The sequence below is a fragment of the Microtus oregoni genome, unplaced genomic scaffold (assembly GCF_018167655.1).
Source record: "Microtus oregoni isolate MIOR12 unplaced genomic scaffold, Mior012 000001F_ref0000356, whole genome shotgun sequence".
Classification (NCBI taxonomy): Eukaryota; Metazoa; Chordata; class Mammalia; order Rodentia; family Cricetidae; genus Microtus; species Microtus oregoni.
Window position 1 is genome coordinate 63,349,015 of NW_024543060.1, and position 26,017 is coordinate 63,375,031.

At 49.7% G+C, this 26,017-nt stretch overlaps 1 protein-coding gene and 1 non-coding gene across 3 annotated transcripts; one reads left to right on the forward strand and one right to left on the reverse strand.

Moving 5' to 3' along the window:
• Positions 1 to 1,354: 1,354 nt before the first annotated feature.
• Positions 1,355 to 26,017, reverse strand: Os9 (OS9 endoplasmic reticulum lectin). Of its 2 annotated transcripts, XM_041673164.1 has the most exons (15): positions 25,825 to 26,017; positions 25,236 to 25,412; positions 24,482 to 24,545; positions 24,276 to 24,352; positions 23,965 to 24,063; positions 5,941 to 6,151; positions 5,747 to 5,848; positions 5,464 to 5,561; positions 5,241 to 5,295; positions 4,463 to 4,551; positions 4,014 to 4,295; positions 3,634 to 3,823; positions 2,633 to 2,797; positions 2,372 to 2,484; positions 1,355 to 2,105 (listed from the first exon to the last, which is right to left on the reverse strand). In XM_041673164.1, the coding sequence occupies exons 1-15, from the start codon at positions 25,984 to 25,986 to the stop codon at positions 1,980 to 1,982; spliced, it is 2,010 nt and encodes a 669-aa protein (XP_041529098.1). In that variant the 5' UTR covers positions 25,987 to 26,017; the 3' UTR covers positions 1,355 to 1,979. The 2 variants fall into 2 exon arrangements, with proteins under 2 accessions (XP_041529098.1, XP_041529106.1); XM_041673172.1 differs by lacking the exon at positions 2,633 to 2,797.
• On the forward strand, positions 6,974 to 7,077 carry LOC121465033. The gene has a single exon (XR_005976605.1). It is a non-coding gene; the product is annotated as a U6 spliceosomal RNA (small nuclear RNA).

The following is a 26,017-nucleotide window of genomic DNA, read 5'->3' on the forward strand; positions in this document are numbered from 1 at the left end:
TGCAGTGAGGGTTCCGTGTTTTCTGACCACGTGAGGCACTAAAGGTAGCCTGCCCAGCTTCCTTATCAGCCCAACGGTGTCTCCTGTAACTGGACAGCAGCTTTTAGGATCCTTCTAAGACGCCCTCTGTCTCCTATCCCTTTAGAGCTCAGCTGCTCAGTTTTCAAGACTGTCCTGTTGCAGACTGTGACCCCCCCCCCCCATCCTCATTGCTGTCCCCTGGAGGCCTGTGCTTGGTCAGCTCTCCTGCTGAAGTGGGTGCTAATTGAACCCAGGGGCCTGCCTGTGGCCACTCACAACGCCCAAGTTCTCACGCAGCTGCGACATCTGTCCCCTTGAGAGGGTCACATGGATGTGGGAAGCTGTTCTGCTTCACATTTCCACACAACATAAGCATAACACACAATTCGCACTCCTCCACATTCAGCAAGAGGAGGGCCAGCCCCATGAGTTCTTTAGTAACCAAAGCTCTCGACTTCCACTTCTGCGGCAGTCCCTTTCCTCTCGGGAGCCCCCTTTGTGTCCAAAAGGGGCTATATATCTCTTAGCTGGGGACCCAAAGGAGAGTCTATCCCTTTATTGTCCTCAGGGTCCTCTACCTGGGAGAGAAAATGGGGTAAGAGGGCCCCACAGCTGTCCTAGGCACTCAGGAGATGGAGACACCTGTCTCTGGAATACTCTGGAGCCGGCCGCGAAGGCAGCAGCGCTGCCATGGTTGTAGGTGGAGTTTCCTAGGGAATGGTAAATAACAGGGGGAGGGGCTAGCAAGTGGAATCCGGAGCTCGCTGTGGGAAGGAAGAGGCCCGGCGTGGGCGGGTCTCTGCAGGACACATCTTGACTTTCGGGGTGTAAAGAGGGTGAGGATTGGGCAAGAATTCTCAAGTGCAAGGGCTGGTTGGGTGCAGCCGGCAGCACAGCGCTCACCTAGCATGGGTGAGGCCCTGGGTTGGTCCCCCCCATTGTGGCAATCCATGTTTTTTTTCCCTAGAAATAAGGGCTAGGAATAGATGGTGGAAGGAGCAATCAGAAGCCTCCCAGAGTTGTGCTGCTGCTCTTAGGACCCTCTAAGACTTGCCTCCAAATCCTCATCCCTTCAGAGCGCAGACACTGGTTTATAAGACACTTGTGTCCCTCAGGGTCTCCCCTTCCGTCCTCTGGCCAGTGTCCGGTCAGTCTACCAAGAGGAGAGCAGCATTTATCTCCAGACCGGTGGACTTTGTTCAGCTGGCCCGACCTCTGCCCGTGTACCCCAGGCACACGGGTACTTTCTGGGAGGGTAGAGCAAATAGGATCAGAGGACATGTCCCCATCCTGAAAAGACCGACCAGCCCTCCCCACACAAAGGCCGATGCACTGATGGTCCAGTTTTTTATTTAGAAACCTGAAGAACATGGTGGGTGGCTCCATATCCAACCCACTTGCTGGGCTTGAATGTGAGGTGATGTGTAAGGAAGGTCTCCTATTCCCTCAGCGACAGAGGCGAGGGCTCCTGACTCAGAAGCACAGACAACAGGACAGTAGGAACAGGAAGGAGGAAAGCCGAGGGAGGGGCAAGCAGCTCTCAACAGCAACGGGGCATTGTGGGGGGGGGGGGGGTGAGGAGGTGGGGGTGAGGTCTGCTTTCTTGAAGTCTGATAAACTGTCCAGCTCGCCCGCTTTTTCCATCACATCCCACTCACAAGATCTTACCATGTCTCTGGGTAAAATGGGGTATGTGCTAAGAAATCAGGGGACAGGGAAACTCAAAGGGTCAAAGAAAGGCATGTTTGGGCAGTGGAGCCCATAGGCCTGGCTGAGGCTCTCTGGAGCTGGAACAGCTCTCCCTCGTGGGGCCCACACACACCTTCTGGGCTGGGACCCTGAAGTCCAGAGCTTGGCTCCACCTTGCCCTTTTGCCTCCGGGGCCCCAAGGTGGGAGATGAGGAGGCAGAGCCAGTTGGAAAGATTCTGGAATCCTTGGAAGGACCGCAGTGCCGGTTTCAGAAGTCAAACTCATCCAGGTCTCCAGTGTCCTCACCGTCTGGAGAGCCCCACACCCGGCGGTAATTGCTCTCCAGGTCCTTCTGACGCTGGCGTTCCTTATTGGCCTCTTCAGCTCCCTGCACCTGGGAGGAAAGGGGGGTTGAGCCGGAAGCGCTGCCTGTAGCCAAGGGAAGTCCTGGACTGTGGAATCTGGGGGGTCCTGAGACTGTGGTGGGAGGTAGGGACTGGGGAGATGGCTTCCAATGGAGTTCTCCCTGAGTAGCAGCTGAAGCGTAGCTTCACCTCAGACAGCAGGAAGGCTGGCAGTGCACGGCTGGTGTAACCAGACCTTGATTTCAATGCACAGTGGGGTGAGCTGAGGGCTCAGGACTTGGGTGGGATGCCTCACCAAGATATTGAAGAAGATCTCCTTAAGGCTTTTTGTGTCTTCATCAGTCAGCCAACGTGTGTCCTCCTCATTACCTTCAGCCCCGGGTCGCACGATTTTGATTTCAATCTTGCCTGGAAGGCGCAACAAGGGTAGTGAGGAGGGGAAAGGTTTGGAGCTTTAGAGGGTCCCCTGCCCTCCAGTCCCAAGCCGGAGGTCACCAGTCCACCTTGACCCAGCCCTGCCACTCCGGCGCTCTAAGCCCCTCCCTTCAGGGCCCACCTTGGGCGGCGAGCCCCTCCCTCTCCAGCACTTCTTCCACCAGCCCCTCGATCTGTCTCAGCTGTGGGTTTTCCCGTTTCATCTCCAGGACAGTCAGATCCCGATTCGGGCCTCCATGACGGAGCTTGGTGACTCGAACCCGGACTCTGTGCTCAGGCTCCTCCTCTTAGAGGGGAAGACACAGGGAGACACAAAGCAGAGCCATCGTGACTCCAGGGTGAAGGGCTGTGAGGGCTGCCTCTCTAAGCCATTGGCTGGTTTGGGTGGTGGCTCTTCCTCCCATGAATGTGATCCAGGGTTCAAAAACAATGCCCTTCCCCAGTAGCAGTCCCCCCCCCTCCCTTAACTCTCCCATCTTCTATAGGAAAACAGCTGCTTTCTGAAAGCCAAATCAAGCCTGCACTGACAGAGGTGTTTTGCTTTAAGGAGAAGGCTGGGGAGCCATGGCTCGGTTTTCTGCATGCTGAGACTTTACAATCAAGTCTTCAGTGTCTACCAAAAGGGTGGGAGGGAACGTTTGAAACTGGAATATTCTATTTGGGATGCCTTCTTTATCCACACCAGAAACATTCCATGAAATGAACTTAAGGAGATGCAAGAAGGAATAACTGAAGTGTCTCCGGGCTGGTGGCTGGGGGCTGGTGCCAAAGGGCTTGCCTGGCCGCACTGACAGCTGGAGCCTTTCACACTGACCACACCTGCCCCTGTTTGTCCACCTCCCACCGTTTCACTATGGAAACCCCCAAACTATCTGTCTCCTCTTCCCCAACCTCCACCCACAAGGAGGCAGGCGAAGAGCCCCTTCGTGAATGAGTGCTCTTCAGCTTCTAGGCTCATGGGCGTTAGTTACTGTCTATGTGCTTGCTAGACAGTGGGCATAAAGAGCAAACCAGAGACCAAGGCCAACTCCTCCGGAAGGAGGGAGGACTATGGAGGGAGGAGTCAGTACTGAGAACAATGCTCCCACCTTTGGGAAGGTTGTTCCCATGGCCTGCCCTCACCTGTAGGAGGCCGTGATGGGGGAGGCTTCTGAGGGACCACTCTCTTTTTCTTGTGCTTCTGCACCAGATCAGGACTCTGGTTTTCCTGCAGCCTCTTGATAAGCTTGTCGAGTGTGGATGTCAGAGCCAATATTGCCTGTTCACGTTCCGACTCCTTCCTCAGCCCATCTGGGTCTAGTTCCTTCTCTGTCTGGAAGGCCCAAAGAAGGTGGTAGTTAACGCTCTGGGGGACAGAGATCAGGGGCATGCTGGTAGGAGAGCCAGCCATCTTCCTTTCTTTCATCCCCCTCAATGAAAGGAGCAGCCACCATACTGGGAGGTCCCATCCTGCGCCACAGACACGCGCATCTGTGGCAGCCAAGGAAGTGAGGGCTGCTCACCTCCTGGATAATGTTTTCCAGCTCCTGCTCCATGCCAGCCTTAACCTCCGAGCGGAGCCGCTCTCGGTCTGAGGGAAGCAGCATCCCTTCCAGCTCCTTCTCGAACTCTCCCAATAGCTGCCGCTCCTCCTCATCTTCCTCCTCCTCCTCTTCCTCCTCCTCATTGTCCTCATCTTCCACAACAGCCTGAGGTTCCTCACCCTTTTCCTTCAGCTCCGCTTCCCTCCGAGGGGCCCCCGTGGTATCATCTCCAGGCTGCTGCTGCTCTGTGCTTGGCTTCTCCTGGATAGGGTGGGAAGGAGATGGAGGCTTCAGTCACAACAGGTGTGTGTAGCACAACTGAGCAGTGGCAGAGTGTGGTGGTGGGGCCAGCTCGTCCCAGGTTCAGATCTCTCCTGGACGCTCACAGCCGGGAGGCATGTCCTGCCCGGCCCTGAGCTGGGCCGTACCTTCTTGGCGCCACCTTTCAGTTCTTCCATCAACCGAAAGAAGTCTGCAGGGCTCCGGATGACTTTGACCTGCACATTGTTCTGAAAATCTGAGGCGGGAAAGAGCAGGTGTGGGCATTTGAAGTCCTCCCTTGATGCCGGAGGAGAGGCACGATGGGCAAGGTCTCTGCCTCGGGCAGCTGGCTGGCTGGCAGCTGACAGAAGGCAGGCAAACCCCTCAAGTTTCATGGCAGGCACATTAATGCCAAAGCACCAAGTCCCTTCCTTCTCCATGAACACCTGAATTTTTTTTTTTTTGGTGGGGGTGGGGTAGTCAACACTCTAGTTTTTAGAACCACAGAGGAGACTCAGGGTTAAGGAGTTCCTGCTTTCTGCAGAGACTTGGCATTGTCTCGGGTCTGTGAGGTACAGATCCCTTTCCATTCACCCTCCCAACTCTCCAGGGTGTGGCTCCACTCACATTTCATAGGCGGGGAAACTGACTTTACATGACATTGCCTGGGAGTGCAGAGTTAGTAAAGGGGGTGGGGGGGCGCCCCGGCGCCCTTTGACCTCCGTAAGTGGTCCTGCTGCTCAGGAAGAGGTAACACGGTAAAAGTGAGGTCCAGGGACAGGGGGATGGCTAAGTGGTAGAGCATCAGTGTGCAAGGATCTGGGTTCAGTTCTTGGCACCATGAGAAACGGAGGGGAGGAAGGGAGGGAGGGAGGAGTGTTGACCTCTGAGTGTTTAGCGCTACTCTACCTCACCTGAGGACTAAAGGAGACAGAGTTGACTAACCATCGCGAGGGTTGGGAGCTGGATCTGCTGCGGCCTCAGGGTTCAAGTCCTGCTCCTGATGAGAGAGGGCAGACACAGGCATGAAGGCTTGTTGATGCCCTCCCTGCTCCTCAAGCAATATCCTTTCATCCCGAGACACAGAAGTTACCTTGCTGATCTTGGCTTGAGGGACCCTACCCATCCCAGAGTCTGCCCAGAGAGGCAGCTGAGAGGCCATTCTCACCCCTGCCTGTGCCTCCTCTCCTCCTGCTGCCTGTTCCTCCGGCTCATGTAGCATTTTCCAAAGCTCCGACTCCTTATCTTCTTTGGCTAGGCTGACATCTGGGGGACAAAGGACAAAGGGAATGTGGAAAAAGGGGGCGAAGAAGGGAGAAAGGAGGACACACACTCCCTCTTGTGTTGCCACTGGGTTAGAGACCACCCACAACTGCCAGCACGGAACAGTAAGACGGGGGAAGGAAGGCGGTGGTGGCCAGTTCCACGGAATGACCAAAAGCACACCCTACCTTCCTTCTTTGGGGCTACTCCAGCAGACTTGGCCTCACTCCAGACTTGGTGGTCTGTGTCTTGAACCTCCTCTGTGATTTTCTCTTCAAGTTGCTTTGACTCTACCAGAAAAACAGTGTGCAAACAGGATAGGGACCCGCTCCAACGCTGCGCCCGCCTGTCCCATCCCCACTTCTCTCCTGGATGTGCTTACCGGCCTGCCTCTGGAGGTAGGCCATGTACTCGTCGGGCTGCAGGGCCGGGTGACAAAGAATGGCCTGTGGAGCAGCGCTGGCCGGGGGCCGAAGGAGAGGGTGGGGGCAGAGCCGAGAGGTCCGAATGGTCAGGACGTAGGAGCAGGACAAGGGCTCATCCACACGATCGATGTAGTCCCCAGATATACCCGCGCCTTCATCACAAAGGAACTGCGGCAGGGCAGGGAGGGAGAGTCAGTTGTAAAAACCACCAAAATACCTGTGGTTCTCAGAGGGCTAGCTCGTGCTAAGCAGTTCTTATGCCAGGCACTGGGCAGGTGGCAGGCTACAGGGATTTGCTTATTTGGTTGTCACAGAGACCCAGTGAGAGAGGCATTAGCATGCCAGGCAGTGACAGCGCACGCCTTTAATCCCAGCAGGTAGAGATAGAGGCAGGCAGATCTCTTGTGAGTTTGAGGCCAGCCTGGGCTACAGAGCTCGTTCCCGGCCACCTAGGGCTGTTAAACGAAGAAACCCTGCCGGGCGGTGGTGGTGCACGCCTTTAATCCCAGCACTCGGGAGGCAGAGGCAGGCGGATCTCTGTGAGTTCGAGACCAGCCTGGTCTACAGAGCTAGTTCCAGGACAGGCTCCAAAACCACAGAGAAACCCTGTCTCGAAAAACCAAAAAAAAAAAAAAAAAAAAAAACGAAGAAACCCTGTCTCAAAAAACCAAACAACAACAACAACAACAAAATCAAACTTGCTCCACTTGCTCAGGTGACCATTTGGTAAGGTGAAAACGGAAGAGAAATTGGGCAACTTAACTGTAGATAGAAAATCAATCTTTGTAGCGCTTCCTTGCTTTGTACAAACACGGTGTGTGGCAGCTGGGGAGGTCAAGGTACTTGCGATCAAGCCTAGAGATTTGGGTTTGATCCCCAGGGTTCCACACGGTGGAAAGAGAGAACCAACTCCCACCAACGGTCCTCTGACACCCATACGTGTGCTGTGGCATGCGCTCTCACACACAATAATAGAACATTTTTTAAAAAGCGATCAACTCAGCACTGCACATGCTGAGATTGCAACGGCACAGAGATGAGCATGGCCCCTGCGCGAGAATGCCGTGCATACTCAGGAAGTGTCACGAGAATGTCGTGCATACTCAGGACGTGTCCCTCATTTTTTCTGAGTGTGTTTAAACATGGTGGAGCAAACCTGTAATCCCATCACTTAGGAGACTAATTTAGGACAATTACTGTGATCTCAAGGCCAGCCTGGGCTACAGTTTGGAAAGCAAGTCAACTGAGTGAGCTGGCTGCTGTAACCATAGACCAGGGAGGCTGAGGCAGGAGAATTTGGGGTTCAAGGCTAGCTAGGGCTACCCAGCAAGTTCAAGGTCAGCCTGAGTGAGCCACAGTGTAAGACCTTGTCACAAAAAGGAAAAAGAAAAGAAAAAGAACATTTACACTCTGATAATAAAAAGATAAATAACCCAATTTTAAAATGTTAAGAGTTAAATAGATGTTGCTTTAGGGAAGAGAAATGATCAATAAACAGATGAAAATACACTACCAAGGAAGTGCCAATCAAAACCATAAGGAGATGCCACTCCACACTCACCAGAAAGACTATGGTGAGGAAGGTAATACCAAGCCCTGGCCAGGACATAGAAATTGAAAACCTTACAAACCACTGGTGGGATTGGGAAATGGAGCTGCTAGCTTAGAAATGGTTCAACCTCAAAGGTTAAACAAGGAGGTGTGTAGTTCCTGGGAAAGGTTCAGTCCTGAGCATGGAAAGAAAGTCCCATGTTGGGAGATATTATTTAAAGGTATGTTTACTTTTGTCTATGCTGCATTGGATTAACTGGAGCTGTGATTCTTTGCCTGTTAAAACACCTAATGGTCCTGATAAGGGCTGGAGAGACGATGGCTCAGGGGTTGAGAGCACTGGCTGCTCTTTCAAAGAACCAAGGTTCATTTGCCAGTGCTCACATGGCGATTTCAGTTCCAGGGGACCTGACACCTTCACACAGACATAAATGCAAGCAAAACACCAATGCATATAAAAATAAATAAATCTTAAAAAAAAAGGAGCTGAACAGTCAGTAGTGAGGCAGGAGCAAGGATAGGCAGGGCTGGTAGGCAGAGAGGATAACCAGAAAGAGAATAATGAGGAACAAGAGGAGGAGAAAAGTAGGGACCAGCCACCCAGCCAGCTTTGGAGCAAGAAGGAAAATAAGATAGACAGAACTAAGAAAGATAAAAGCCCAGAGGCAAAAGGTGGTGGGGATAATTTAAGATAAGAAAAGCTGGCTGGAAATAGCCAAGCGATGGCCAGGCACTTATAACTAAGAATAAGCCTCTGTGTGTATTTATTTGGGAACTGAGTGGTGGGCCCCTCAAAAAGACAAAAGAGTAAAAGTAAAACATCACACAACAGTCCCAACGCTTCACTTAAAGACACTGTCAGACCAGTTACAAAAGATGAACACATTTAAAACACAGGAACAGGTAGGAGGCTGGGTGTGAGAGATGAATAAACAGTGGTTCAGGAAAGCAACTGTGCTCTAGCGATATCAGACAGATGAAATACTACGGATGTCACTTATAACACAAAGTCTTTGGGGATGAAATTAATTTTAACATCGTACATTCTTTATCTTGCCGTTGCCTATCTCTCACAACTCACTGAACACATCTTTACCTGTTATTTACTGAAATATCACCTGCAACTAGAAAAAGACGTGGCATTAAAGGCTTCATAAACATTGGTGAACTAAATTAATAAAGAGCCCATAGATAAAAGACTAATTAAAAACAATAAACAAGTTGATACCGACAGCAGGAGACCAATCAGTATGGATATAGAAGATCTGAGCAACACAATTGAAAACCATGATCTAAGATGATAGGCAATGTGAGCATGTGTTCTCTGCATGCACGTCCAGACACTGATGTACTGGACCACGGGACCAGACACTACAAACTAACAGGACTCAAAATTAAATGGTGGTGCACTTTTCTGGTTGCAGTGTAATTAACAAGAAATCAATAAAAGCTAAACCACACCTGTGTAATCCCAGCATTTAGGAAGTGGAGGCCAGATGATCAGGAGATCAAAGATAGTTTGAGCTACAGGAAACAGTGCCTTAAAAGGCTCTCCACATCCCCCAAACAGATATACAGTAAACCCAGATATTAGAAAAAGAAGAAACTTCTGGCAGAGCTGAGCATAACTCAGTGGTAGGATTTTGCCTGCCACGCACAAGGCATTGGTTTGATTGCTAGTACAAGAAAGGAAGGGTGGGAGGGGTGGCGAGAAGGGGGAGGCGGGGGGAGAAGAGAAGGGGGAGAAGTCTTTCTAGGAAAACTAAAAAATGGTGGTAGCTGGGTGGTGGTTGTGTATGCCTTTAATCCCAGCACTCGGGAGAAAGAGGCAGGTGAATCTCTGTGAGTTCGAGGCCAATCTGGCCTAGAAAGTGAGTTCCAGGACAGCCAGGGCTGTTACACAGAGAAACCCTGTTTCAAAAAACAAACAAACAGGGGGCTGGAGAGATGGCTCAGTGGTTAAGAGCATTGCCTGCTCTTCCAAAGGTCCTGAGTTCAATTCCCAGCAACCACATGGTGGCTCACAACCATCTGTAAAGAGGTCTGGTGCCCTCCTCTGGCCTTCAGGCATACAGACAGAATATTGTATACATAATAAAATAAATAAATATTAAAAAAAATTAAAAACAAACAAACAAACAAATAAAACGGTGATACACTGGGCCATGGTGGTGCACACCTTCAATCCTGGCACTTGGAGAGGTAGAGGCAGGTGGATCTCTGTGAGTTCGAGGCCAGCCTGGCCTGCAAAGACCCTGTTTCAAAAATAAGTAAATAAATCATAAAAAATTCAAATATGTCAGATCATAAGTAGTTATAGGAAACATACATATAAAACAACCTTTTGTCATGACAAAGGCTGGGGCAAGCAATTTCAGGTAACAGCATTGGTGGTGAGACAATGGGCATATGTGTGCTGGGGCATTTACTACACAGATGCAAAAATACGGGTGCACTGGACACACTGCTAATTTAGAAAGAGCTGTAAGGAAGAGAGTCACACACCTGCAAACACAACACTCAGGATGAGGGACAGGAGGGTCCAGAATGCAAAGCCAACCTGTCTTAAAAAAACAAGCCAACAAACAAATACCCTAAGCAAAACAAAGGAATAGGGATTTGTTTACTGTAACTTGTGGACAGATAAAGGAAAGAAGGAAAGAAGAATCTTCACAGTTAAAAAGAAAGAGGAAGGTGGAAAGGGATTTCCCATGGGGCAGACAAGCAGTGATGCCCAGGTATGAGAATTACAGAGAAGCCAATGTGATCCAAGAGGGACGGAGAGAAGAGCCCAATTACAGAAGACAATTTGATGGCACACGCCAGTTACCCCGGCAACTGACCTAGGAGGTGGAGGCCGGCCAGGGATCAGGAGTTCAAGGCCATCGTCTCCTACTTAGTGAGCTTGAGGAGGGCTAGAGTAACACAAGATCCTGTCTCAAAATCCAAAATAAGGGGGCTGGAGAGATGGCTCAGAGGGTAAGAGCACTGATTGCTCTTCCAGAGGTCCTGAGTTCAATTCCCGGCAACCACATGTGGCTCACAACGATCTGTAATGAGATCTGGTGCCCTCTTCTGGCTTGCAGTCATACACACAGACAGAATATTGTATACATAATAAATAAATATTAAGAAAAAAGATAAAACAACAAAAATCCTAGGTCAAGACTTTACAGATTAATTCTAGAAAACATTCAAAGAATAAAAAATTCTAAGTATACATGATCTTGAGTATAGAAAAAGCAAGACTATTTTTGATTTTGTTTAAAAAATTCTTAATTATCTTTTAATTAAAAAATTTTAAGTTATTTACTGTGTTGCATAATGTTGTATGCATGTGGGTGGGTGTGTGCAGGTCAGAGGACAGACTGTGAGAACTGATCTCCTTTATCAGTGTGGGACTTGGGGAGTGAACCCAGGCTGTCAGACTTAGCAACAAGAACTTTTAACCACTGAACCATCTCAAAACCCTGCCCCCCCCCCTTTTTTTTAATTTTCTGAGGTTAGCATGACTTTATCAACAGAACGGTAGAGGGACACCTGGGAAGTTCCAAGGCAGTCCCTAAGGACTGTTACAGGTCAGAATTGCTCATGAGCAAACATACAAACGCCCTGATGCAATGGCTCAGTGGGTAAAGCCTCTACCATACCAGGTGAGCACCTCAACTGGAATCTCCAAAACCCACGCAAAGCTCCCACAGCGAGATGGGAGGTGGTGAGAACCTCTGGGAAGCTTGTGAGCCTGCGAGTCCCACAGGCAAAGTGTCAAACGTGACAGCCTACAGCCTACGTGATAGCCTTCCGTGTAAGAGTATTTTAACTGGGCAAAGACTTGTTTATGCTGCCTTTGTTACCGATTAAAGACTTGTTACATTGTTTATGCTGCCTTTGTTACTGATGTAAAGACTTGTTACATTTGTTTCACCTTGTCTGCCTGAGGCCTCTGACAGGTCAATAAAAAGCTGAGCCCAGCACTCGGGAGGCAGAGGCAGGCGGATCTCTGTGAGTTTGAGACCAGCCTGGTCTACAAGAGCTAGTTCCAGGACAGGCTCCAAAACCACAGAGAAACCCTGTCTCGAAAAACCAAAAAAAAAAAAAAAAAAAAAAAAAAATCCCTGGGGCTAAATGAAGAGGAACAAGATAATTTAAGTGATAAGAGCCAGCAAGAAATAAGAGCTAATATAAGGCTAAAAGATGAAGACCAAGACCTGGGTTTGTCCTCTGACCTCCACACACACCATGGCAAGTGACACCCACATTCAGATCGACAGACTGAGATGCCCATCTGTCTTCTGTTTGGGAGGCTGCGGTTGAAGGATCTAGTGCAAGGCCAGCCTGGGCTACATACTGAGATTCTGGAAGGTGGGGACATACACACCCAAACTGTGCCTCAGGAATGAAAAGTTGGTTCAGTATTGAAAATCGATAAATCACATAAATTCAAACTAAAATAGCCTTAAAACATTATTAAGAAGGCCGGGCGGTGGTGGCGCACGCCTTTAATCCCAGCACTCGGGAGGCAGAGGCAGGCGGATCTCTGGGAGTTCGAGGCTAGCCTGGTCTACAAGAGCTAGTTCCAGGACAGGAACCAAAAAGCTACGGAGAAACCCTGTCTCGAAAATCCCCCCCCCCAAAAAAAAACATTAAGAAGGGGGAATTAAAGTGACCAGAGCTGATACTGTGTGGGAATTGTACGCTTTGAATACCGTTTGGCTCACTTGGCATGAGATTAGGAAGCGTTAACGATGTGAGTGGAGCCCCAAGATGGGGACGCAGACTAGGGATGCGGGCAGTGACTCGAGATGGGAACCAGACTAGGGATGCGGGCAGTGATGAGACGGGGACGCAGACTAGGGATGCGGGCAGTGACTCCAGATGGGACCAGACTAGGGATGCGGGCAGTGACGAGATGGGGACGCAGACTAGCAGTCTGCGATGCGGGCAGTGACTCGAGATGGGGACCGCAGACTAGGGATGCGGGCGGTGACTCGAGATGGGGACGCAGACTAGGGATGCGGGCAGTGACTCGAGATGGGGACCGCAGACTAGGGATGCGGGCGGTGACTCGAGATGGGACCACAGACTAGGGATACAGGCTGTGACTCGAGATGGGGACCGCAGACTAGGGATGCGGGCAGTGATGAGACGGGAACGCAGACTAGGGATGCGGGCGGTGACTTGCCCAGCACGGGTTTGAGCTCCAGCACTGCACAACAACATCTCATTATGTTGCCCAGTCTGACCCTGCACTCCTAGGGTCCAGTGATCCTCCTTCCTCAGCCTTCCGAATCAGGAAACACAAGTGCACAGTCACCATGCCCAGCACTGGTGAGAACACCCAAGTGAGTAACCAGAGAAACCACACTTCAAACGCGAACATCCTTTAAAACACAACTCTGTGTTGGCACACATCTATAATCCCAGCACTTGGGAGGTGGAAGGAAGATTAGGAGCTCAAAGTCATCTTTAGTTCAAGACCAGCCTGAGTTATAGGAGACCCTATACTTAAAACAAACAAAAAAAAAAGAACAAAAGAAAAAACCCAGGTCCAGAGAACTGGCAACCACTGCATGGACCACCCAGGAAGTCTGGTCTTACCCAGGCCCACCTGGTTACAATCAGCCTGAGTCATAGGGCACCCACTGTGTGCCTTGGGTCTCACACCGCGGTGAATATGAGTCACACTGAAGTGAACCTGTGTCTGTCCCCCGCAACCTAAAACTCAAGTTCGTGCTGTAAGCCAGGACTGGGGTCCCTGCTGGGCTGCCTGGTAACTCACCAGAGGGAAACAAAGGGAAAGGGGAGAGGCACCCACACAAGTTCTCTAGGCTTTTCAGAACGTATATGGGAACCTACAAGGTGATGCAGACACAAAGGGAACAGTACTGGTTCAGCAAGGAACACCCCACGAAAACACCACTGCGAACCCAGAGTCTACTGTCGAGTGCAGGCTGTTGGAGCTCTAACTAGCAACTTAGTTACAGGCAAGCTTCTTGCCAGGAGTATGAACCTGCAGATTGAGCATAGAAACATGTAAGAGCAAGCAGGGTGATGGTGGCGCACGCCTTTAATCCCAGCACTTGGGAGACAGGTGGATCTCTATGAGTTCGAGACCAGCCTGGTCTACAGAGCTAGTTCCAAGACAGGCTCCAAAGCCACAGAGAAACCCTGTCTCGAAAAACCAAAAAAAAAAAAAAAGAAAAAGAAAGAAAGAAAGAAACATGTAAGAGCGAGACAGCCTCCTGAACCGGTGAAGGAAGGTTTTTTTTTTAAAAAAAAAAAGAGGCCAAAGAGTAAGACACACCTGGCCTCAACAGCAGCACCCAAAGCAGTTTCTGAGGACTGACAGGAAGTGGCCAGTTCCTTGTCATTGTGGCTTACCGTAGGGAACAAACAACCTATATTTTAAACAAAAGGAAACAAAAGACCATAACTAACCCTAAACAAATACCAAAAGGAGGCACAAAAAAAAAAAAAAAAAAAAAGCATCCACACAACAAATAACTTGGTGGAGACCAGCAATCAGACCATGCCTTTGATCCCAGCTCTGGGAGGTTAAGGAGGATACACAGCGAGATCCTGTCTCAAAGAAACAAAAACAAACAACAGCCTCTCAAACCAAACCAAAGACAACAAAAGTAAAACACTGTGGAGCGAGCTATAGATCGTACTGAAAAATGGACACGAGCGGATAGTATTCTGAGCAAATGACTAGCTTTGAGTGTGAAATTAGGGAAGAAGAGTCTGGAAATTAGTGAGAGAGACATTCTGCTCAGAAAGTTACCAGATGGAGAGGAAGTCAAAGCCATAGACTCAAACCTCAGGACCAAGGGGGGAAGTTACAAGAAAAGCTACGAAGCCAGCAGGATGGTTGCCAACACACAGACAGGTCACTAGGAAACAGGTGAAGATGACGATGGTTAAAGACACGTGTAAAGGAGCCGGGCAGCGGCACGTGCCTTTAATCCCTGCACTTGGTAGGCAGAAGCAGACCTCGATCTCTGTGAGTTCAAGGCCAGCCTGGTCCACAGAGTGAGTTCCAGGACAGTCAGAGTTGTTACACAGAGAAATCCTGTCTTGGAAAAAAAAAAAAAGAAGAAGAAGATGTGTAAAGGGGACAAGGGACTCTTGTTTGCTTGTTTTGGGACAGTGCCTCACAGGGGAGCCCTGGCTACCAGTGATCCTCCTGCCTCTGCCTCCTAAATGCTGGGATAAAAGGAAACTCTTATAGACAAGGAAGCTTACCCATCCTTTCTTGGGAGAAATGCAAAATAAAGCCACTGTAAGAAAGAATTCCTTATCTGATGCATAGACAACGATTAGCCAAGTTCCGAAAGTTTAAAAATACAGCAGGCTGGCAGGGCTGTGCCGACAGACATTGGCGCGCACACACACTGAGGAGAGCAGTGTTCCCAAGCAGGGTAATTTGGCAGCACATATCCAAACCACACACGTCTACTTCCAGGAATATAATCTGCATATACTCTATAGGTACGTGAAGACGGCGCACCACAGCAGGTCTGTGTTAATAAAGGAGTGAAGACAGCCTGCATATCCATCCATAGGGAATGTCCAGATACGTGGTGGTGCAGATGTGTACCAGAAAAACAGCATCTGTATAAGAGAAGAGGGCTTCTGCCCTATCCATGCGGGAAGAGTCACTGATATATGCCTATAAGCGTATATATGTGGGCTGGCAGGATGGCTCAGTGGGGGCAGGTTCTCGCTGCGCATGCCTGATGACTTGAATTTGATCCCTGGAACGAACAGATTTCCAAAAGTCCCCTAACTTCCACACTGACACTGTGGCACACATGTGTGCACACTCACACACGCGCCTTCTGATAAATAAAAATGTTTTAAAATATCCATTTTTATTTTACGTGTATGTTTTTGACTGCATTTTTACACGTGTGCCACATGAGTGCCCAGTGCCTGTGGAGGCCAGAAGAGGACGTCGGTCTCGCTGAACTTGGAGTTACAGGTGGTTGTGAGCTTCTGTGTGGGAGCTGAGATCAAATCTCAGGCCCCTGGCAAAAGCAGTAAAGCTCTTAACCACTGAGCCTCGAGAAAATGGACAAGGGCCAACTCCTAAGAGCTGCCCTCCGACACTCACATGCAAGCATATGCTAAATTAATCAATTAATTGGTTTTTAAAAACCAGGCGTGCTCCTCGGGAGAGCTTATGAAGTTAACAGACATTGATGCCAAAACAAAATAAGGATGAAACAAAAAAAGAAAATTAAGGACCAATTTACTCATGAAAATTACATAAAAGTCAATTAAAATAGTAGAGACTGAGTAGGCATCGGCTAAAACATAGCACGGCGTGAGATGAAAGCATGTGCCCGTGAAGCAGGGCCCGTGAGGGGCACGTGATCCAGGCCCAACCAGCTGGGTTCAATCCCCGGGGATCCAGAGAGCAGTAGGAGTTGTCCTCTGATCTCCATGTGTGGCACACACAATAAATAAAACGTAGAGCTGGGCAGTGGTGGCGCACATCTTTAATCCCAGCACTCGGGAGGCAGAGGGAGGTGGATCTCTGTGAGTTTGAGACCAGCCTGGGCTACAGAGTGAGGTGAGTTCCAGGACAGTCAGAGTTACACAGAGAAACTCTATCAAAAAAGAAAAAAAAAAAAAGAAAGACTATCTTTGGACCAGGAGAGTGTTTGCAAACTTGCTATCTGTCAAGAGGCCAATCTCCTAACAGACAAGGAAGCCACAGAACGCAACAGTCAAACCAGATGACTTGGTTAAAAATGGGCAACGGATCTAAGCAGCGTCCCTGAACTAAAGGAGAAGGAAAAAGGGGCAACAGACCAAACTGACTACTTCATGAAAGAAAACATAAAACGGCCAACAAGTATTTTTTTTAATGTTCATCATCTCTAGTTATCAGGGAAATGCAAACTGGAACCATAGCAAGATATCCCCTCGCTCTGAACGGAACAGTTTTAACAGAAGAAAAGAACCACGCCTGTGGTCCCACTGTGCGGCAGAGGACACGGGCAGCAGCAATGCCCTACATCTGCTTCCGTTCTTTTATTCTGAGACATAGTTTCACTGTGTAGTCGCATGTCTACTGCTAGCTTCCTCGCTCAGACGTAGATACCCCAAGGAAGAGGAGAAAATCCTCACTAGCTAAATATCCCGCAGAGGAGTCTACAAAGGACTCGAGAGCTCTACAGCACGAAAACTTTAAAATGACCAACAAAGGGGCTAATGAAACAAGGGGGACAGTCCTCGAAAGATAAGGACTAAATGACCAGGGACCATGGAAAACACCGACCCCAGCAGCCTTCGAGGCTGCAAACAAAGCACTAAGCCTCCATCTAACCCTACGCGCAATGGTGGCCATAAAGAAGCAAGCGCCTCCAGATGCTGCAAAGATGTCAACGCTAGTGGGAATGAAGTCAGGATGGAGAGGCTCCTCAAACACTAAAAACATGCTGTGAGCCTCAGAACTCTGGAGGCAAAGACAGGCAGATCTGTGTGAGTTCGAGGCCAGCCTGGTCTTCAGAGGGAGTTCTGGGCCAGTCAGACCCCATCACAACAAACTAAACATGTAAGTAAAAAACATGTTCATCAAATGAGCCTGCTGGGCCTGACCAGGACTCTAAGGCCGCACACCAAGAGACATTTGCAGACCAGTGTCTGCTTCAGGTCTATCCACAACAGCTAAGTCTGGGTGTCAAAAAAAGCCAGAGGAATAGATTAAAACAAATACGGTTTATACACACACAATCAAAATACTTTTTCAGCTATGTCTTTGTCATTGTCCTATTGCTGTGAGATACCGTGACCAAGGAAATTCTCCTACAAAAAGTATTTAGCTGGGGGCTTGTTCACAGCCTCGGAGGCTTAGTCCGCCATGGTGGGGTGCTGCTGGAGCAGTGGTAGGAGCTTTAGACTCCTGGTCCACAGGCAGCCAGACCTGGGGCCTCAAAGCCCATCCCCACTTCCTCTAACAAGGCCACTCCTCTGAATTCTTCTAATCCTTTCAAATAGTTTTACTCCCCGGTGACTAAGCACTCAAATACATGAGCCTCTGGAGCCATTCTCCTCCACTACCCCAGACAGGGTTTCTCTGTGTAGACTAGGCTGGCCTCGACCTCAGAGAACTGCGTGCTGCTGCCTCCTGGATTACAGGCACATGCAGCCACCAAAGCCCAGCTGGCTACTCTTATTCAAACAACCCCAAACTGTTTATAGGAAAATGCATTCAACTGAAGTAATCGTATTAAGTGAACTAAGTCAGCCTCAAAAAGACAAATGCCCATTCTTCTCATATCTGTAAATCTCGCACACATGTACACATGATACGAAAGGAGTCAAACTGTCAAGGGGACAAAGCCAACTACAGAGAGAAAGGCAAGTGTGGAAGGAAAGGGAGGAGGAAGTGGAGGGAGGGAGCTTAAAGTATATTATGTGCTTACAATAATGGCTTTATGAACCTACCATGGGCAGTGAAGGTGTCAGTTTAAAAATTGACCCCACATCCTCCAGGCTGGCCTTGAACTCAAAGATATCTGCGGCCTCTGCCTCCTGAGTGATGGGATTAAAGATGTGCACCACCATACCTTTATGTGTCTTTAAACATGATTATGACTGTACATTACTACAGAAATGTAACGAATAAACAATGAGCTTTAGAATACAACTCAACTCACTATATAAAAAAAATCAGCCGGGCGATGGTGGCACACGCCTTTAATCCCAGCACTCGGGAGGCAGAGGCAGGCGGATCTCTGTGAGTTCGAGATCAGCCTGGTCTACAAGAGCTAGTTCTAGCTAGTTCTGAGACAGGCACCAAAGCTACAGAGAAACCCTGTCTCAAAAAAAAAACCAAAAGGGGGCTGGAGAGATGGCTCAGAGGTTAGGAGCACTGCCTGCTCTTCCAAAGGTCCTGAGCTCAATTCCCAGCAACCACATGGTGGCTCACAACCATCTGTAATGATATCTGGTGCCCTCTTCTGGCCTGCAGGCATACACACAGACAGAATATTGTATACATAATAAATAAAAAAAAAAAAAACCAAAATAAAAAAGAAAGTATAGTGGGGTCCAGCCCCTCAGGATTGGCAGCAGGAATGTGAAGAGGCAGCTGCCGCGGAATTAAACACTGAACAAACAGCACTCAGCCAGACTCTACTCCCAGGCAGAGACCAGATGAAACCCTGCAAACATCGCCAAGCAGCGTGTGTGCTCCCACTGGCTGCATCACTCACATTAGCTCCAAGGTGGTAACAGTTGGGTGTGTACCCAGCAACACATGAACAAGCACACACACGGGATAGCGGCAGAAGGCGGACCATGAAGCCATAAAAGGAACAGATCTCCCATAAATACTACGCCATGAAAACAATACACTGGGACAAATACCTTATAAACCTTCTTACATGATGTGCTGGATAGTTTTATGTCAACTCGACTCAAGTTAAAGGAGGGCTGCAATTGAGAAAATGCTTCCATAAGATCAGGTTGTAGGCAAACCTGTAGGGCATTTTCTTAGTGATTGATGGCGGAGGGCCCAGACCATGGTAGGAGGTGCCATCCTGGGGCTGAGCAAGTCATGGTGAGCAAGCTCATAAGCACCCGCTCCATGGCCTCTGTATCAGCTCCTGCCTCCAGGTTCCTGCCCTGCCTGGGTGCTGTTCTGACCTCTTTAGTGATAACAGTGCTGTGGAAGCATAAGCCAAATGAACCCTGTCCTCCCCACCTTGCTTTTGGCCATGTGTTTCCTCACAGCAACGGTGACCTGACTAAGACACGTGAGGTATCTGGGATGGGTATATCCATACAGAGAAAAGGAGAAGAAAGCTGGGGAGGGAGAAACGGGGAAGTGCCGCTTACAGAGATATACTTCTGTTCAGAACGATGAGAAGGTTCTGGAAACAATAACGGGCACACAACCTTGGGGATATACCCAGTGCCACCACACTGTACACCTGAGTGTAAGATCGGTAACTTAGGCAGTATGACTTCTTTCCCACAATAAAAATAATATAAAATTAAAAGGATGTCTCTACATCCAAAAGGAAGGTCACGGAACAACGGGGAGATGGCTCTGACTCATTCATAAAACATATGCTCTGCTGGGCAATGGTGGTGCAGGCCTTTAATCCCGGTACTCGGAGGCAGAGGCAGGTGGATCTCTGTGAGTTTGAGGCCAGCCTGGTCTACAAGAGCTAGTTCCAGAACAGGCTCCAAAGCTACAGAGAAACCCAGTCTCAAAAAAACAAAAATCCAGCCGGGCGGTGGTGGCGCACGCCTTTAATCCCAGCACTCGGGAGGCAGAGGCAGGTGGATCTCTGTGAGTTCGAGACCAGCCTGGTCTACAAGAGCTAGTGCCAGGACAGGCTCCAAAGCCACAGAGAAACCCTGTCTCAAAAAAACCAAAAAAAAAAAAAAAAAAAAAAACAAAAATCCCTGCGCATTGCCCAATGACCCACACTGCTGTAATGTGCATCAGAACATCAGAAGTAAGTGTGGTGGTGCACATCTTTAATCACAGCACTCAGGAGGCAGAGTCAGGCAGATCTCTGTAAGTTCGAGGCCAGCCTGGTCTACAGAGTGAGTTCCAGGACAGCTAGAACTGTTACAGCAAGAAACCCTGTCTCAAAAAAACAAGACAAAACAAAAAAAGATGTACTCATCACCATGGCCTTGTCCTTCCTGGTAATGCTTTCTGTGGCCACATTTTAGGAAAGTTTCCCTCCAGACTTGCTCTCTCGAATGCTGCGATAGCTTCCTCAGATCTCTGTCGCAGGCTAGTGTCCTCAGTTTCTAAATGCTGGGATTCCAGGAGCCAACACGTCCAACTTTTAGCCCACTTTCCCAAGTCCATGCTTTCATTAGAGTATTTTATCCACACCCACGGCTTCTACAACCTCGGATGAGGATCAGTCCCTGGCTGTGATTTCAGCTCTCTAGATCTGCAGATCTTCCTTCCTTTGGAAATCCCCGCCCCCATCCGTGCCTGAAAGTCACTAAAAGTATGGAAAACCAAACCCACCACTCCCCTCCGCCACATTTCCTCTCCGCCCATCACCTACCCAAGAATCAGTCTTAATTCTTATGCTGTTGCCTCTTCCCCCTAAAGCCCTCTCCAGAAGTTCACTCTTCACCCCGGGTCACTTTTATTTCTCATGTGGATTGCTGTATTACCTAACTCATCTCTCAATCACCGGCTACAAGCCAGAGTGAGCACGTCATCACCGTGTTTACAATCTGTCACCGCACCCCAATGTCTAGGGAGCATCGAGCCTTGTCCCAGGCTCAGCACAAGAACAAAGCCTCTAACAGCCTGTACCCTGTCCCTAACAGCTGCCACCTCCATCTCCCACATAGCTCTTCCCTGAGCCTCAGAGCCTGGGTCACACCACTGCCTTTGACTCCAAAGCCTTCCTTCTACACTTGACCGCCCTTCCCACTGCCATGGCCTCCTCCTCTCTCCTGCCCCCTACACCTGCAGGTCAAAGGTCACTTTCTTAGTAGACCTTCCTTTTACCTTCCATCGGCTCCCCTGACTGCTTTCCTGTGGAGTGAGCCTCACCTGGAATGGTACTCATCCTGCTTCACCGTGTTTTTGAACATCTGCCTCCCAAAGGCAAAGACTAAGACGCAGGCGCCTTTTTATCCCAAGGCGCAGGGCGTATGTTCAGTAGGTAGGGGAAGATGCTATACAGCCAAATGTTAGAATACAATGGGGTGTGGGAACAGATTTCACACATGGATGTGCCTCTCTGCATATGAGGCACTGAAGGAACAAGACTGACTTTCGGGGTGAGTCAACCAAGGTAACATTTGAGGCCAGGTATGGTGGCGCGCACTTTTAATCCCAGCACTTGAGAGGCAGAGGCAGGAAAATACAGGATAGCCAGAGCTACATAGAGACCCTGTCTCTAAAATAAAATAAAATAAACAAAAAGCCAGGTAGTGGTGGCGCACGCCTTTAATCCCAGCACTCAGGAGGCAGAGGCAGGTGGAGCTCTGTGAGTTCGAGGCCAGCCTGGTCTACAGAGCGAGTTCCAGGACAGGCTCCAAAGCTACAGAGAAACCCTTTCTCAGAAAAAAACAAAAACACAAAATGAGAGATCAGCTCAGGCAATGATACATGTTCTTGCTTGTGTTTGTTCGTTTTTGAGATAGGTTCTCATTCTGTAACCTAGAATGGCCTAGAACTCACTGTGGAGGCCAGACTGGCCCCAAACATGGCAGTCATCCCTTGCCTCAGACTCCTAAGTGTTGAGATTATAGGGCTGAGACATCCCATGGCCAGTTTATGATACTGACTTCGAACACTATAAAACACTTTAAGTGTTTACCAGGGTGAAAGGGGACCTGTGTTAGTGTATCCACACAAGTATCATTTGAGTATGACCTGAATGAAGGGACACAGAGAGCCATTCGAAGTGCGCTACACCATCCTTGGCAGAGGGATGGGCCACTGACAGAAACACGATGAGTATTTTTATCTCCAGCCTAGATTTCATTCCGAATCACAGAGCTAATTGCTGACTGCAGATCACCAGGGGGAGGTCTGACAGTCCGTTGACCTCCATACGCACAAACCCAACCCCTCTTCCTGCAACCTGCTCCTTCACACTGCAGTAAATGACAGTCCATTGTCTGCAGCCACTGAAGCTCACACGGTCATAATCCATCATCCTTAACTCTGCCCCATGTCCAACCCAACAGCAAACCTCATTCTTTTACCATCAGGACGTGTCTAGCCATGGCGGAGGGCTGACGTAAGCAAAGCACAGTAATATACACATATGAAAACGTCACAAGGGGCTGGACAGACGGCTCGGTGGCTAAGAGAACATACTGCTCTTGCAGAGGACCCAGATTCGGTTTCCAGGACCCACAATGTGAGGTTCACAACTGCCTGCAACTCCAGTCTCAGGGGATCTGACACCCTCACACAAACATGCACGCAGACAAAACACCAACACACATTAAAAAAGCTTTAGAGCAGTTTCTTCTTTAAATATTTTTAAGTGTTATGATGAAACTCACTATTTTATATAAAAATAATTTTACAAAATAAAAAGTTAAAGAACAAAGTAAATCCAGAATTTGGCTGTTTCCTGTCACGTCCCAGTCCCACCTGGTCACTGGGGACGCACTTGGATTTTCTTTGTGGAGCAGGGGCTCTGAGGGTTTCCAGAACCAGGCAGAAGTGATCAGAGCTGGCGCACACCTCACACGCACCAATGGGCAAAGTTCTGGCAACGTCGCAGGACGGTCCACATCCTACCAACAGCTTGTTCCGGGCATGGAGGGTGTATTCACACACGGGGAACTGCTAACTGAACGCTTCTTCCCACCCTTGGGATTGGGTACAACTGACGGTGAGAATCCACTTTACACAAAGCTAGGGCTGGTAGAGGAGGCTCGTGGTTCTCCCCAGGTGTCTACGATTACGGAGACCGAGAGACTCTCTCTGTGTACATCTGCCAGCCGGCCCTCTCCTGCCTCCCCACTCAGCTACAAGGCAGGAGGTAAGGACCATTGGTTAGGAGGCTGTCGGCCAGGATAAAGGTGGGAATTCAGAGATCCAGCACAGGACTGAATTGGGGTTTTCTTCTGCATGTTTGTTAGTTCATTAGTACGGTATTTTGCCACATAGTTCACAAAAGCCCTGAGCTCACAATGCCTCCACCTCAGACTCCAATTTACTGAAATGACAGGAATGTGCTACCATGCTCACAGAGATCCCCCTGCCTCTGTCTCCAGAGTGCTGGGACGAAAGGCATTGCCGCAATCATGCCCAGCCCTGAAGACAGTTTTTCTAGATCCTTAGAAGAGAGAACTGGACCTCGTTCCTCCTCACCCTCACTCTGTAGCAGTGGTCCTCAACCTTCCTAACGCTGAGACCCTTTAATGCAGTTCCTCGTGTTGTGGTGATCCCCCCCAACCATAAAATTATTTTTATTGCTACTTTGTAACTGTAATTTTGTCGCGGTTATGACTGTAACAAAAATATCTGATCTGCGACCCTATGAAAAGGGCTATTCAGCCTTTAAAAGGGGTCTCGACTCTCAGGTTGAGAACCCCTGCCTTCCTGGCTTCATTCAGACTCATTGCTTGTGTTAGCATCTGTCTTCCCCTACACCAGGCCTTCCACCCAAGCGGGAGCTTCCTGTTTGCTACCGCTTCACCAGAAGAGTTGAGACCAATGCAAGGCTCCAGCCAGAGGGCGGAAAGTCAAAGGCAGACACATTAAGAACAGCTCAGGTGAAGTCAGGAGAGACGCTGGGCAGATCGCACATGGCTGGGAATACTGAGGGTAGCATATGGGAAACGTGGCGTTAAATTACCTCTAGAAATCCAGACAATGGCGCCCAGCCGCCAGCTAGATCTGCCCTCCTCCCAGAGACTGTTATTTGGGGACCATTTTCCTTCCTTCTTTGGAGACTCACCCGAACTTCGGCTTCTCTGGGCCTCCCGTTGAGATCGCACTTGGACCCATTGCCATAGGTCTGGCTGTGGTAGCGCTTTAGCCGATGCTGCTTGGAGGCCTGGAGAAAACATCGGGCGGAACGGGGAGGGTGTGAGGAAAAGAAGTGAGGTAGAACGACGCCAGCCTCCCGCAGGAACCTGGGGTACACAGCGATCTCGGTCCCAGGGCACTAGGTCTTGATGGGCACCAAGCCCCAGGAAACACACCAGCTAAATCTGACCCTCCCCTGTTGCCTGAGCTCGGCCCATCCCGACCCCTCACTCCTGTCACCTTGGCTGTTTCGTCATCCCAGTTGAAGGCTGACTGGTAATAGCCGAGATAGAGGACGTCACCTTTGACCTCTGAGTCTGTCAGAGAAGGCATATGGTAGAGCACATTGTCATTCTGAGGTCTAGAGGGAAGGACACTGGGAGGGAGGCTGCCCGTCACGCCAGACAGGGACAGCAAAGGCCTGGGAGAAATGGGAGCCGACTCACCTTCCATATGGTACTGCTGGATATGGCGTCCATAACAGAATTCGTACGTCCACCAGTCCTTGGTCTGACAATTGGAAAACACACAGTCAGGGGACATGAAAATCCTTCTTTGTGAAACCAGAGTCTCCTGGCTCCGAAATACAGAAACTGTCATTTCGTTCTCTTCTCCCTCTGTCCTCTCCTTCCTTCCCCAGACTCTGTGAGAAGGGACAGCTGTCTCCTTTTCATGGCTGCAGACACACATCCAAGTACAACTACTTCCCACATGGGTCCCTTCTTTTTCTTTCCTTTAGGTCAGGAGAGGAGTGAGACAGAACCAAGCTATGTGGTCTAGTCTGGAGTGACAGACATGAGCCACTCCCTTGCCCCCCATAAAGATAAGAAATCATGGTATCTTTGAAGCTCTCCGATGAAGACTCAGCAGGTTCAAGTACAGGCTCAAGAATTAATTGAACTTCAAATACAATGGGATCCTGAGATGGTGTCGTTCTAGGTAGGTCCTACTCCCCAGTCCCACCTCCGTCTCTCTTTATTCTCTTTGATCTTGGTTTAACCTGTTTTGAGATTGTCTATCATAACCCTTCCCTGCATTCAGCAAGGGGTCATCTGTGGATACAAGAGGCTTTGCTCCCCCACCCCTGGTAAATAGAACTAGAACACCAGTGGCCCCTTAATTCCCACAGGCCCCCTAGGTCCCACTTCTTTCCTACCACTCCGGTTCAAGACTACATTCCACCCACCCCAGGTCTTTCACCTTCAACAGACAGGGCGCATCTCTCATGGGGCTCAACAATTCAGGAATCCCGGGCCCTTGGTAAGCAGGTGCCTCTTCCTCCCGCTCGCGCTGGAAGTGAATAGCTCCGGCTGGTAGGCGGCACTCATAGCGCTGTTTATACTTCGAAGACACAATCACCACGTCTGAAGCTTGGCTCTGGGAAAGAAGGGTCGGGAAGGGGGGCAGGGAGGCAGAGGCTGGGATCAAGAACAACGAGATCCCTCTTCAGACCCTGGGGAAGTGCCCAGTCAAAGAGAGAATAAGCCACAAGTCCTCTCCAGCTGGGCTCGGTGAGCGGAGGGAAGGGCGCTCTCACTTCCCCACCAGGGAGTCTGGGTGCTTTCACCGTGACAAGGGACCCGAGGGCCACAGCGGGAAGCCCCACCCCTGCCGGTGCCTGGTTCCCAGGGAATGGGTCTGCCCGCGATTCACAGCAGGACGTAGGAACACCACCTACTCTGCTTCATCCCCTTAGTCTCCGGGAGGAGAAAGGGGCTCGCAGCTGCCCTTCCTCCTCTGCCTTGTGCCCCTTCCTCCTGCACAGCACCCTCGCCCCCACACCCCTCACCTGCCCTCCCATGACAGGCAACGGCAGGATCTGGATCCCATAACGCATCTCACTCAGCTCCTCCAAATTCAGGCTCCCGACACCCCCCGTCAGACGCGCAGGTAACAGGAGCCCCAGCAATAGCAATCCCAGCAGCCTGGACAGCAGCGTTTCCGTCGCCATCTTTCGTTCCGTTCTTGCTAGAGATATTCCT